Below are 13222 nucleotides of genomic sequence, written 5' to 3' on the forward strand. Positions count from 1 at the left end.
CACAGAACAGTTCACAGGTGTCATCTTCTGATTCACCATGTTTCATGAAATAGTTATATGAAACCACAAAAATATAATTAATTTCTCTCCACCAATAAAATGGTTTGAAAAGAGAAGTGAATGGGGTATAATACATAGACATGACAATGATAAACTGTAATACAAAAGGGCTTTGATTTTGATTTTCACTGTTCTACACTGGTAAATGCAAGAACTATAGATCTTTATAATGAAAAAAAATTTAAAAGCATATCTGATACAGGTATTGATTGCCCCTAAATAAACTGCAGTTCATCCCAGGAGGTTATGAATAATATCTGCATTCTATAAATTCTAATCCCTCTCCTTGTTGCACAAGTGTTCATTTTAAGACATGTCTTGCTTGTAGTGGTTTCTGAAGCTGACACGAGTGGGCAGAATATATTATAGTTAAATATGATGAATTTAACCAGACAAAGAAAACTTTTACACAAATGCTGTATTGTTCTTTAATGGTTTAAGGAGCACTTCTTCAAAAGTGTTTCTAAGCCACTAAACAATACCATTGTTTTAGTTTGTTCTGTAACTAGACTTACAATTTAGTTCAGAGGCTGTCCTTTCAGCTCTTGCAGCTTTGCTTGTGGAACGGATGGTATGTCGAACCATGGAAAGAGGCTGCAGACAAATAAAATGAGTTCCTAGTGAATTAACAAATACTATGCAGTTTGTTGCCATTTTCTACATTTGCTGTGATCCAAATTCTCAGTTTTGGAACGGCTTTTTTTTTTTATAAGGCAGAAGACAGACGTCTCAACTAAATTACAGAAAAAGATAAGCAGACTGTTCTGCTCTTCATTAAAGATTCATTACACTATTATTTACTATTAAACCAATACTTCAATTTTATGGTAAAGCATCTGTGTAACTTTGGTTGCCTGGCCCATTCCATTCATGTAAACATGTAACTAATCAAACCAGCACTATTTGCATTTTATGGCTATCAATTTTAGAAGAAATTAATGAGACACCCTCTGTTATCTGATGGGTGAAACCTGACACTGTCCATTCAACCTAAACTTTTCACTAACTATATCTGACCACACACACGTACCTATAAAATGTCTCAGAACTTAAAATGGCCGTAGACGCAAAGATTTGATCGTATGAATCTCCATTTTTTACAATTTTCAGGCTGTGTATGGAGTGTCCCGACATATTTTGTGCCATGGCGATCGGTCATTCAGGCGATCAGACAGGTTAAAAAATTTCTGTCGGCTACAGATAATATCTCTGCATGTATTGCCGATCTGACCATATCAGTGGGAGACTGTTACCAGCTTTCGTACGATTGCTGTCAGGGGCAGAACATCGTCTGATCAGTTCTTTTACTACTTTATTTGATCGGAATGGTTAGTGGCAGGTCGGGAGATGGCACCGAACGATCGTTCATCTGATATGAAGGTAAATCTGCATGTCTATGGCCAGCTTAATTCTTGTATGATTTTAGTACGTGTGTGCTGGACAGACAATCCAGACTGATATTTTCCTAACATGGATAACGGCTGGCTTGTCAGACAGTTTGAAATTATGGTAGGTGTGTTTTGATTCTGACTATAACAATTGTATAATCCTTCTATTTCTACACTCAAAACTGCTAGATTTTGTGGTTAGTGGTGCACAAACAAATGATCTTGCCATGAACATTAGTTGTCCTAAAGATTGTTCATTGCATGTATATGGCCAGTTTAAGTAGACAATGTAAAAATCTGAACTGCGCTAAACATGAAAGACTAAAAGCCTCTAATAAAAGTAAGCAATCCATAGTTTCTTCCATTTTAACAGCTTGTCAGTGGGGAATATTTGAATAATCACATAAAATTACAGACACCACATGTAAAAACCCAGTTTGTGTTAAGTTAATCTCTAAAACGCTTGTAGTAGAATATACTATAACAAAAAATTATTCCACTGGTATTAAACACAAATCAAGCAATTCATGAATGGAGCTTGTATTAGGTTCAATAGGCAGAGCTAGTTCCATTCAGTCAGTTATTAGGGTGGGCAAACACCGATAGCTAGATTTGTTGCTGCCTATTTTTACTGTAGTTATAACCATGTGGACCATTCCCAGAACTCTTGACAAAAAACACCTGCACTGCTTGAGAAGGAGCCAACAAGGTTATTTCCTTCCTTGTACTTTAGTAACGGATACCCAGGGCATCCACTTTCAGGCAATGCAAAGGGTATGTTTATTCCTCTGGTTTAGTGGAGTGTGCAGATTCATTTTGAGAAGTTTTTCACAATACAAAGGCAAATGTAGGATGCTCACCTCAGGATCATCGTCATCAGGCTCACTGTAATGGTGATGACTGTCAGGATTGTTAAACTTGTCTAGAAGCTCTTGTGCAACAATCCTTGAGAGGCCTGGCTGTACTACAAATTGATGCTGAAAGCATAATTACAAAAATGAAGTGCAGTATCATCAGTATTTACAAAGGCATCTAGGTATCTACAGTACAAGTCAGTCCTTTACATGAAGCATTCACCCAGAATATCATATCCCCACAACTGCATATGCACTGTATTTGCTACATCTCAACTAAATAAATAAGACTCTATATTATTAGTCCTTAATCATTTACACATAAACATTCTGCAACATACTGGCATAAAAATACATAATTTGCCTAATGAATGATCATTTTAAGCAGCTTTCCAATATGCAAAGTTTCGGTGGTTTTAAAGTTATTTGTGACTGTAATTGTTACTGAAAGTTGTATCTGGCTGTCCCTTACTATTCAGCTAGTTCTGACAATTAAAGCAATGTAGTAAAAGCCATTTCACAGATATGTGAAAAAAACATGAAAGGCATTGTGGTATCTGGAGATCTGAATAAAGGAGAGTTGGCTTGGTCAGAACCAGCAGTAAGTACAGAGAGAATGAAAAGGGTCAGATAGATGTTTAATAATGTAATTGCTATCAAAATCAATATCTTTAAACCAACTGAAAAACAGTAATTCATTCATAATAAAAATTTGGTCACTTTTAAATCTGTTTCATTTAGCAAAATTAAATTTTTGTCTCACAGACCATGAATTTTGGCAAAATTGGCTTATATGGGGAACTTTAAATTAGCCTTCCTTACAGTGAGTAGTCGCTCTGCAGGTGGCCTTTTCTTTGGATTCCTGATCAAAGACACTTTGACAAAGTTATGAAAGCTTTGTGACCTAGAGATAGAATAAAAAATGAGAGACAATATTTTACAATAAACAGGTAGAAGAAAATAAGGCATAACTAAATAAGCTTGCACAACAATGTTATTCTAGAAAATAACATCCATAACTCTTTCCCAGCTGTTGGAACAGCTGGGAAACATGTCAAAAATCTAGGCATTTTTTTGTGTGTCTTTTACTAGCTCTGTGGTTTATTTGAGGGAGGACAGAATCAAGTTTAGCTACTCTCCTTTGATAAACATGCAATGAATAAAGTATGAAACAATTGAATCTTTCAAACAAAGGTCCCTTTTTAGATAACACCCAGATTAATGCTAGGGGTCAAACATTTAGGCGCTATATAAAATAAAAAGTAACAATAATAACTTCACATATTTCCTTTCTCTAATTCATTATAGAAAAGAGATTTATTTCATTTTAAACAATTGCTATATAACATTTGATTAAAGAAGAACATAAGTGACTTGCTTTAAATAAGTCAACTCACCATTTCATTTTTTCCTTTAATTTTGGAGGCTGGAAGCTACTTTTTGACATTAAAAATAAAGCTCTGAAAAAAGTTCAATAAAACAGAAACTGATCAGTAAGTGTAGCATCACAAAGAAGATTTAACTTGCTTAGTCAATAAGAAAGCAAGGATGAAAAAAACCAGCACCAGGAAAGATAGGAACATTATATAAATAAATTAGGGATGCACTAAATCCAGGATTAGGTTCGGGATTCGGCCAGGATTCTGCCTTTTTCAGCCGAACCTCCGAATCCTTTGCAAAAGATTTGGGCGAATACAAAACATTGGTATTCAGCAGAATCTTTTGCAAAGGATTCTGGGGTTTCGGCTGAATCCAAAATAGTGGATTCGGTGCATCCCTAAAATAAATGCAAAATGGAATTACAAAATTACGATGGCATCTTATGAGAACATAAAAAATATTAGTGTTAAAATATGAGGCAGTTAAAAGGAACTGCCATGGATACAGCTTAACAGAATCTATGAGACATTTATGGATTGTATTAACATTCTTTGATTGCGTATATGTACAATTTGGGAAAAATGCTAGACTCAACTTTAATAGCTGCTAACATGAAGAGTCTTGAAAAGACCCAAACTAAACAACATACCTCATAGGATGCAGATCAAACATTGGAGGTTGCAGTTCTGCCAGTTCAATTGCAGTGATGCCAACAGCCCATATGTCACAAAGTTGGTTGTAGCCTCCATTTTTCTCCACTGCAGCCACTTCTGGAGCCATCCTGAGATGCATTAGAAGTGCATTAAAACAAGAGTACTAAGAGCATTAAGCATTAGCATCAAGAACATTAAAAAACTTACCAGTACGGGGTTCCAATGAAAGACTTCCTCTTGGCAATTGTTGCTGTTATTTTGGCTGCCACACCAAAGTCGGCTGTAATGCAATTAGAGAAAAGGGAGAGTGAAAAAAACAAGACCATATTATTGAAAACTATATAAATGTTATTACTTTTTGGATACAAGTTAGAGACACATATGTAGGTATTTACTTTTTCACAGATTAGAATCACTGTGGGTTAACTTTCCCCAGGAGGTAACAATAAAAGTTACCTGTAGGTCATGTTTTTTGCTGAGAGGTTTGTTTTTGTAAGTAATTGTGAGTTGAAGTTCAGCTAAACCTGACTTTTGCCAACCTGACTGTCCCATCTCAGCCTGTCAGTTAAAGTTTCTAATGCTAACGGACTCCTGCTGCACAAATATGGCAATCACCCCCACATAGGCGATCACGGGAAGTAAGATGGGTAATGTAAAAGCATCGGGCAAATACTTTATGGCAAAATTATAAGAAGCATGCAAAGTCAGTTTTATGGTAGATGTAAACAATGGTTACATTTCTGGTGTCCGTACCTCTTTAAGGTCACCACAATGGGAAAAAAAAAGTGGAAAGACGTTCTCTGGAGAAAGAAATCTTAATTTCTCTATCTGGCAGTCTGAGTGAAATGCCACGTTACTGTTGATACCTGTTGGTGTTGTTTAACTTGTTTGTTTATCTTGGATAAGCATGTTGCTTTTTTAATATACGTAGCCTAGGTAAGAGTTTCCACTTATTTATTGCATTTCCGATGTTTGCACTTTGGTAAAACACTACAGGGGTATGCAATACGTTTTATTAGCGCAAAAAACCTGTGCAAAGACAATTGTGAACATTAGCGACAATCTTTGCATCCTTTTTGATGGAATAAAGACCTCAATGACTTCATTGCAAGACCTGTGACCAAATGGATTTTGTGAACATTTGCAGTGCATGTAATCGCAAAGCGAATGATTTTACATGGCAAGCAGGGCTAAACATTCACAAAAATGCCGTTTGAAAGGACACTTGCAAATTTTTATTACATTCCCCCATATGTACACCTGTGGTGATAAATAAATAAAGCAATATCATTAATTACAGAAATTTACAATTTTTATTAGTTTATGTTGAAAGTGCATTTTATTGTTTGTTTCATATTTATGTGAGGTATTTTGTAGTTTATGTTCTTTGGTTAATCTTGCATTGAGAAAAAAGTGATTTGGTATTTGTTGAAACAGACTCAAATACTGCAACAACAAGCAGCTGCTGAATTTAACTAAAAAATAAATATATTCTAATGAACAAATACTTTCTAAGACTGTCAGGCAAACATATGCTTGGCAGTTCTGCTATGTTATAGGACACAAGTGAGCCATCCAGGAGCTGGGAAACTGAAATTCCTTTTCCTGTTGTCAGGGTAACAGCACATGTGGCAATTTAAGAATGTTTTGTCTTCCTGACTATTCTCAGTTTAGATCTTTGCAAGGAATGCTAAGAACATTTAATATATTATCTTCCAGAAAAGTGGACATCCATTTCTTACATTTCTGTTGCTGCAAATATTGTCTGCTCTTAATACATAAAGCAAAAATTAAATATAAATTATACTATATAGCATTGCAGGGCTCCAAGCTTATCTTTTAGTAAGGCATTATTGCTACATGCAGCATGGAACAATGACACTATGTTTTTTTTTACTGATTATCAAATTTCAAAATGACACAAAACAAAATGCAATCAAACTTTCATTAGGTGGCATTATCCATACAGAGAGCAGCACTATGTAGATGCAGGAGAATGCAGCTTCCTGCTCAATACACAAAATAGAGAAACATATATATGTTTGCCACCTCAACTACCACAGGAAAAAAAACAAAGGGAAATGATAACCCTTTTTCACATGACCTTTTTCAGTTGGGCTTTTGTAAAAAAGGTACATAAACACTATTTGAACTTCCACAACTAATATGTGCACTAGTCAAGATTATAGATAATAATAGCAGCGTGTCACTCTACATACATGGGTTGTTGCATATTATTTTTTTTTTATTTTTTTTAAAAAGAGAAGTATGATTAGATACCCTGGGGGATGTCAAACAAGTTGGCTCCTCTTGATGATTTGGTTCTTCATTGGCTAAAATGTATTAATGAATTAAAGCAAAACAACAGCATGGCCTTTTTTTAAGTGGCAGTGTGATCTTCCCTTCCTTAGAAACTCAACTTACCTAGCTTAACATCTCCATTGTCTGTAAGAAGTATGTTAGCACCCTGAAAGAGAAAAAATATGAAATACAATTACAGACCGCACTAATCAAGGTTTCTATGATAGACATGCAATTGTACAAATATAATATAACCTTTGTGCAAGATGAGGTGTTTCTAAAATTTTCTGCTTCCTGATTTGTATTATTGACATAGACTAGCATCAAGAAAAGCAGAAAAGTAAAAAACATATCTTACCTTGATATCTCTATGCATTTTCCCCCTACTGTGCAAATATGACAGACCCTAAGGGATAGAACGCTTGTTAATAAGACAAATTAAACTGCTTCTAGACATACCGCATACACCAAAAACATACACACTCAGCATTGGTGAAAAATGCTTATATTACAGACCATTCTAAAAATAAATAAATATTTAAGTAAAAACATGGCATTTGTTTTAATTTTTTCTTCCTTCTAATTGCACTAGCATTATTATTTAAATAAGTACAAACAAATAAAGGGCACATATGCAAAAAAAATCCCACACTGGAGGTAGGCCAAAGTTTCCTTGTAAGGCAAAATTAGGCTTCTTCTAGAAATCAAAGTGACAACTATGTTTTTATCCCACCGGCAACTTATTGAAGTTGGGAAAGCAATTGCAATTAAAAATTCTCAATAATCTAAATTTTGAAAATGTGCTATGAAAAGCAGTATTCTCTGCGCTACAATAGCAGCTCTTGACAGACCCCAAAACAGTTCCTGATGGACTGTGCAGTCTATAAATGCACTCCAAAGCAAACATTATTATATATCTCAGCATAAAGGTATGGACTGAATAACAATTATAGCTGTGGCTATAACAATATTCCAGTTACATGCCTTTAAGAATGTTTTTAGTTTATTTATCTGCAGCAAAAAGCAAAAGATATATTACTTGCAAGGTCTCTCTGCACATGTATGCTATCTGGTACTCTGTGAGTGGTCCTGTTACTGAAAGAGAAGAGAAATACTGGGATGTTATCGTCTGCCATTCATTGTTAGCAAATATAAAACAAATGAGTTTCAATAACCTGATGACAATTTATTATAAGACCTCCCAGGTCACGTGAATAAGGGTAACCCAACCATAGGGTGCCATCTGTGTGATCCGACGAGATGGCTTTAGACATACTGGGCTGATTCTAAGCCTGCAGATAAATGCTCAAATCAGAGCTCTTCTGTGCCTACATCCAGAACCACTGTGTCAAGCCATGTGCAGTCACACGGAGGGTATTTTTCTTGCTAAAAGGCATAAGTATGCATTTTTACTTTTTTGCATTTTGACTCTTTCATCAAGATGTCCTAATAATGCATAGTAAACTATTTTGTACTTTTTCTGACAGACTAAAAAGTGTTCATTATTACATTAATTAATTAATTCAAGGAGAGGAGCAAAAGCCCAGCCCAGTACTGAAAATGGCAACTGCACTTTCAATATCTGGCACTTGGCTAACTTCTGAAAAGGGTGCCACATTTAGAAGATAAATATGGGCCAAATCTACTCTGAGCGTGTTCTTGATGGAAAAAAGTCTCATGCAGACTTTTTGTGTGTTTGTCAAATTTATCCACTGACAACTATGAGCACATCAGCATTAGTTTGAAGTGAAATATTTCAAGTGGACTGTCGCATTGAATTAACAGAAGCTATGAATATTTACATGCCCATGTTTTAGGGGCCCATTCACTAAGTTGAGTGAAGGAATAGAAGAAAAAATACTTCGAATTTCGAAGTGTTTTTTTGGCTAATTCGACCATCGAATGGGCAACTTCGAATCGAACGATTCGAACTAAAAATCGTTTGTCTATTCGACCATTCGATAGTCGAAGTACTGTCTCTTTAAGAAAAAACTTCGACCGCCTAGTTCGCCACCTAAAAGCTACCGAAGTCCATGTTAGCCTATGGGGAAGGTCCCCATAGGCTTGGCTATCTTTTTTTGGTCGAAGGATAATCCTTCGATCGATGGATTCAAATCCTTCGAATCGTTCGATTCGAAGGATTTAATCGTTCCATCGAACAATTATTCCTTAGATCGTTCAATCGAACGAATTGCACAAAATCCTTCGACTTCGATATTCTAAGTCGAAGGATTTTAATTCGCCAGTCGAATATTGAGGGTTAATTAACCCTCGATATTCGACCCTTAATACATCTGCCCCTTAATGTTAATGCCACACACAGTTTTGTAAAATGGAAGCAAATAAATCATTCAGTTGGATTACAAAAGCTACAAATTCTGGTAAAATCAATTATAACCTTAAAATGTAATATAATATTAAGCTGCAGTCATGAGAACCCAAAAGGAATTAACATTAACAACTTCTACAGCTATTGATCCCAGAACAGCGGGGGGAATAATAAGCTGTAATTACTTTTTGTTAAGAGAAATCTGTGTACACAACCTGGCCTCCGAAATGAACCTTGGTGCTGCGGTTATTCGGGAAACAGCACTCCCCAGTGTTATATATGTATATTTTGTTTGTACTTACTAACCTACTGCCACTAAATTATTCGTTACTCGTAATATTGCTCCACAGCGAATAATTGAAACTAACATTCACTGTAATAATCTATTTGTACTTACTAACCCACTACCTTAACAGGTTTTTGAGGGCAAGTAAATATAGCCTGTTAATTCAATTGTCGGGTTACCAATTTTAGGTCTTTTGCTATTGGAATTATCCCTGTGGGACTTCCAATCGGACTACGGACTTGTAAGTGGCTATCACTGAGGTCATGGACTTTAAAGTGATATTAAATGGGACTTGTATTGCAGATTGTTTGGACTGATTTGCATATTAATGAGGGAGTGGTTTGAAGTATAAATAAGTTATTTCACTATTTATCACCTGATGAAGGGGCACACCCCCCCAAATGTTGTGTTCTTTTGGCATAATAAAATCACAGGGGCTAGTCCACTTTGCAATAGCTTTGTGTTCCGGAAACTCATTGCTGAATATGTGATTATTTTAGTTTTTAGAACTCTGTTGCATATAGTCTGGCAGGAAATGTTGGCTGTGACCTCCTAATATTTTTTTTTTACATAATTTATCACTTAATACAGAGAAATATGAACATTAACAATTTAGGTAGGATGTTAAGGTACCATGGTATATGTCTTGGAGTGAGCCGCCACCACAGTACTCCATACAGATCCACAGTTTTTCCCGTCTAGTAAAGGAAACAAAAGAAAATAGCTAAAGGGGTTGCTTACCGTTAAATTAACTTTTCACATGATGCAGAGAGTGATGACATATTCAGAGATAATTTGCAATTGGTTTTCATTTTTTATTATTTGTGGTTTTTGAGTTATTTAGCTTTTTATTCAACAGCTCTCCAGTTTGCAATTTCAGCAATCTGGTTGCTAGGGTCCAAATTACCCAATACCCATGTATTGGTTTGAATAAAAGAGTGGAAAATAAATAGGAGAGGCCTGATTAGAAAGATGAGTAGTAAAAAGTAGTATAGATAATAAATGTGAAGCCTTACAGAGCATTTGTTTTTTAGATGGGGTCAGTAAAAGCTGGAAAGAGTAAGAAAAATAAGACAAACAAGAAAAAAACTATAAACAAGAAAAAAAATGAAGACCAATTGAAAAGTTGCTTAGAAGTAGCAATTCTATAGCATACATAAAGTTTGAACCGCCCCTTTAAGTAATCAACCACATTTACAGCATAATCTACAGATACATAAAACAAGCATGTTAAGACTCTAAATAACCAAAACAATAACACAATTGGTGCATGAGTGCTTGTAGTTGTCTTAGAGTCAGCCACTCAAAATGCCTTAGGGTCAGGGCACACGTTCAGATTCGGGAAGATTAGTCGCCCGGCGACAAATCTCCTCTTCTTTGGGGTGACTAATCTCCCAGAAATGCCTCACCCCGGCTAGAATGTAAATCGCCGGCGGGATGGCACTCGGAGAGCTTAGTTTTCTGAAGTTAAACTTAGGCTTAGGTGTCATCTGGCCAGTAAAAATGATGCTAGATCCCAATGTCATTAATATGGAAGAAATATAAATATATTGGAAAGCTGGTATTGTATTCCAGAAAAGGTGATAATTCTAACTACAGTTTAGACAGCAACAGCAACTTCTGCCCATTATAGGGGTTGTTGACCTTTGTGTTAACTTTTAGTATGATGTAGAGAGTGATATTCTGAGACAATTTGCATTTGGCTTTAATTTTTTATTATTTGTGGTTTGAGTTATTTAGCTTTTTATTCAGCAGCAGCTTCAACAGTCTGGTAGCTAAGGGACAATTTACCCTAGCAATCATTCACTGATTTGAATAAGAGACTGGAATATAAATCGGAGAGGGTCTGAATAGAAAGATGCGTAATCAAAAGTAGCAATAACAACACATTTGTAGTTATACAGAGCATTTGTGTATATACTGTATGCGGTCAGTGACCCCCATTTGAAAGCTGTAAAAAGTGAAGAAGGCAAATTATTAAAAAACTATAAAACAAATAATGAAGACCAATTGAAAAGTTGCTTAGAAAAGTTATCTTAAAGGTGAAACAATGGCAAGAATAAATTAAAAGACAGGATAAAATGTTACTTAAAATTGTTCCCTTTGCATGTTTTGAGGACTGAAGTTATAAATTAGCACCATAAATAATGACAGAAAAATAATCTGTCTGCCAATAGCCAGCTAGAAAAAGCATGATGTGATGTCTTCCTACTGAATATATTACGTCCCATTATTCCAGGATTCCTCCTATTTTCAGAGGTATAGCAGTCGGATGAAATTACATGACGACTTTAAGAATATATTACAATGACAAATGTACTTGTGATATATAAACTTAGGGGCATGCCCCAAGGCAAAAGAGAGAATGGGAACTTACGAAAGATAGCTGCCAAAGTAAGCCACAATGTTGGAATGCTTACACTCCTTCACCATGAAGATTTCTTGCTGGATAAGAGAGAAATCATCACCTAAAAAGGAAACCAGTGGCCAATTAAAGTGGACTCAAACCAATCAACCGAGATTTAAGAACACAATTATACATATGAAAGCAGTTAAGTAAAAAATGAAATGTAGATAAATAGCACAAAAACGGTCATCACTACAACCACAGTGCATCATGGTCAACCACAATGGTAATACAGTAAAAGAAGAGTCTCTCTGGCTTGTTCATTAAAGGACCACTAGTACTCTAAGGGTTTTATCCTACTTTATGCTGTTTAGGTTATTTTATTTATTTATACACATATATCATGCATTCTGCTGCTAGATAGAGCCAGCAGTGAAAACTAACATTTTCTGCTAAAATCGAAGAAACTTGTCAATGCTGTAAATGCTTCAGACCTCACTGAAACTAGCCCTTTAATCATTGTCGCTCGCATTCCCCTTTAGATAAAATGACAATACTCAGCACAGAATTCCTCCATAAACGATATAAATAACATAGCCCATGATTAAGTGCCCTGGTGGGAACGAAACGCGTAGGGCGAATGGAGATGCAAGTATACACTTTTAACTTTGTAAAAAAAAGAATTATTTTTTAACTTAAAACTTTTCTGGTCCTGTGGATCCCTTTGAGTGCCAGGCAGCCCTGTTCTTTCTTCTAATTTTCTGACGTGCGGCTCCCTAAAACTGGGGGTCTGGGGCTGGTGCACCCGGACCACATCTACTATTCAGCAAGATATTTACAATATATTCTGGGGCACCTTGTCTCTCTAACCATTGTTATAGAAATAACATGGCATAAACAGCATTTTCATCAGCATTACTTGCAGCACTTATAAAAATAGTGCAGCTTGCCCTCAAGAAAGGAAAATATAGCTTTTAGTGAAACCCCTTGCAATAAATGATGGGAAAAAAAACCCAAGCCATTTATAAAAAGCATTGTGCCATTTAAGCCACACAAGGTATGAACATACCTCAGCCAATAAAAGTGGTTCTATAAATAGAAATCTTGGACTATATTCTGAGGCCTGTTCCGACCATTGCAAAATATTCCCTATTGCAACTTCCAAAAAACGGTATTTTGACATGCAAACTAGGAACATCTCCCAGCCTCTGGAATGTCTGGAAAAAACACTGCTGTGGTTAAGTCACATGTTTCCTGTTATCTGCACTGAAAGATACTGCTTGGGATGCACAGCAATTTTAGGGAGACAATGGGCCACAAAATATTCAAAGCTTGACAAAGGATGAATTGAGTGTGGCCCAGTACAGGCTGGTTTTGTCCATACAGGCAGAAGCAAAAGCTCAGCCTTGAAAAGCTTGTTAAGAATAGGCTGTGCTTACCTGCACATGTACAGTTACTGAGCTACCATTTAGAATAATATTAGTTTTCTATTGTACAGCTCCATTCCTGTAGATATTGTTCTTACGCAATAATTGGTTTCATTGCACTCCACACATAGAAAATGTTATCAGACAGACCTAAACATCACTCTTTGGTCTTTTTCATACTTCTTGTTTTACGGAGA

At 35.8% G+C, this 13222-nt stretch overlaps 1 protein-coding gene across 2 annotated transcripts in view; it reads right to left on the reverse strand.

Annotated features, from left to right (window-relative positions):
- Window positions 1-13222, reverse strand: part of LOC108698753 (mitogen-activated protein kinase kinase kinase kinase 5) — a 73950-nt gene that overhangs the window by 27036 nt on the left and 33692 nt on the right. For both annotated transcript variants that reach the window (XM_018230510.2, XM_018230511.2), the window contains exons 3-13: window positions 11629-11719; window positions 9885-9949; window positions 7676-7731; window positions 6995-7042; window positions 6760-6802; window positions 4543-4615; window positions 4332-4463; window positions 3700-3762; window positions 3125-3206; window positions 2309-2425; window positions 576-654 (exon numbers count right to left, since the gene is read on the reverse strand). In XM_018230510.2, coding sequence (XP_018085999.1) covers window positions 576-654; window positions 2309-2425; window positions 3125-3206; window positions 3700-3762; window positions 4332-4463; window positions 4543-4615; window positions 6760-6802; window positions 6995-7042; window positions 7676-7731; window positions 9885-9949; window positions 11629-11719 — 849 coding nt within the window. The remainder of the gene's footprint in view (window positions 1-575; window positions 655-2308; window positions 2426-3124; window positions 3207-3699; window positions 3763-4331; window positions 4464-4542; window positions 4616-6759; window positions 6803-6994; window positions 7043-7675; window positions 7732-9884; window positions 9950-11628; window positions 11720-13222) is intronic.

The sequence above is a fragment of the Xenopus laevis genome, chromosome 8L (genome assembly GCF_017654675.1).
Source record: "Xenopus laevis strain J_2021 chromosome 8L, Xenopus_laevis_v10.1, whole genome shotgun sequence".
NCBI lineage: Eukaryota > Metazoa > Chordata > Amphibia > Anura > Pipidae > Xenopus > Xenopus laevis.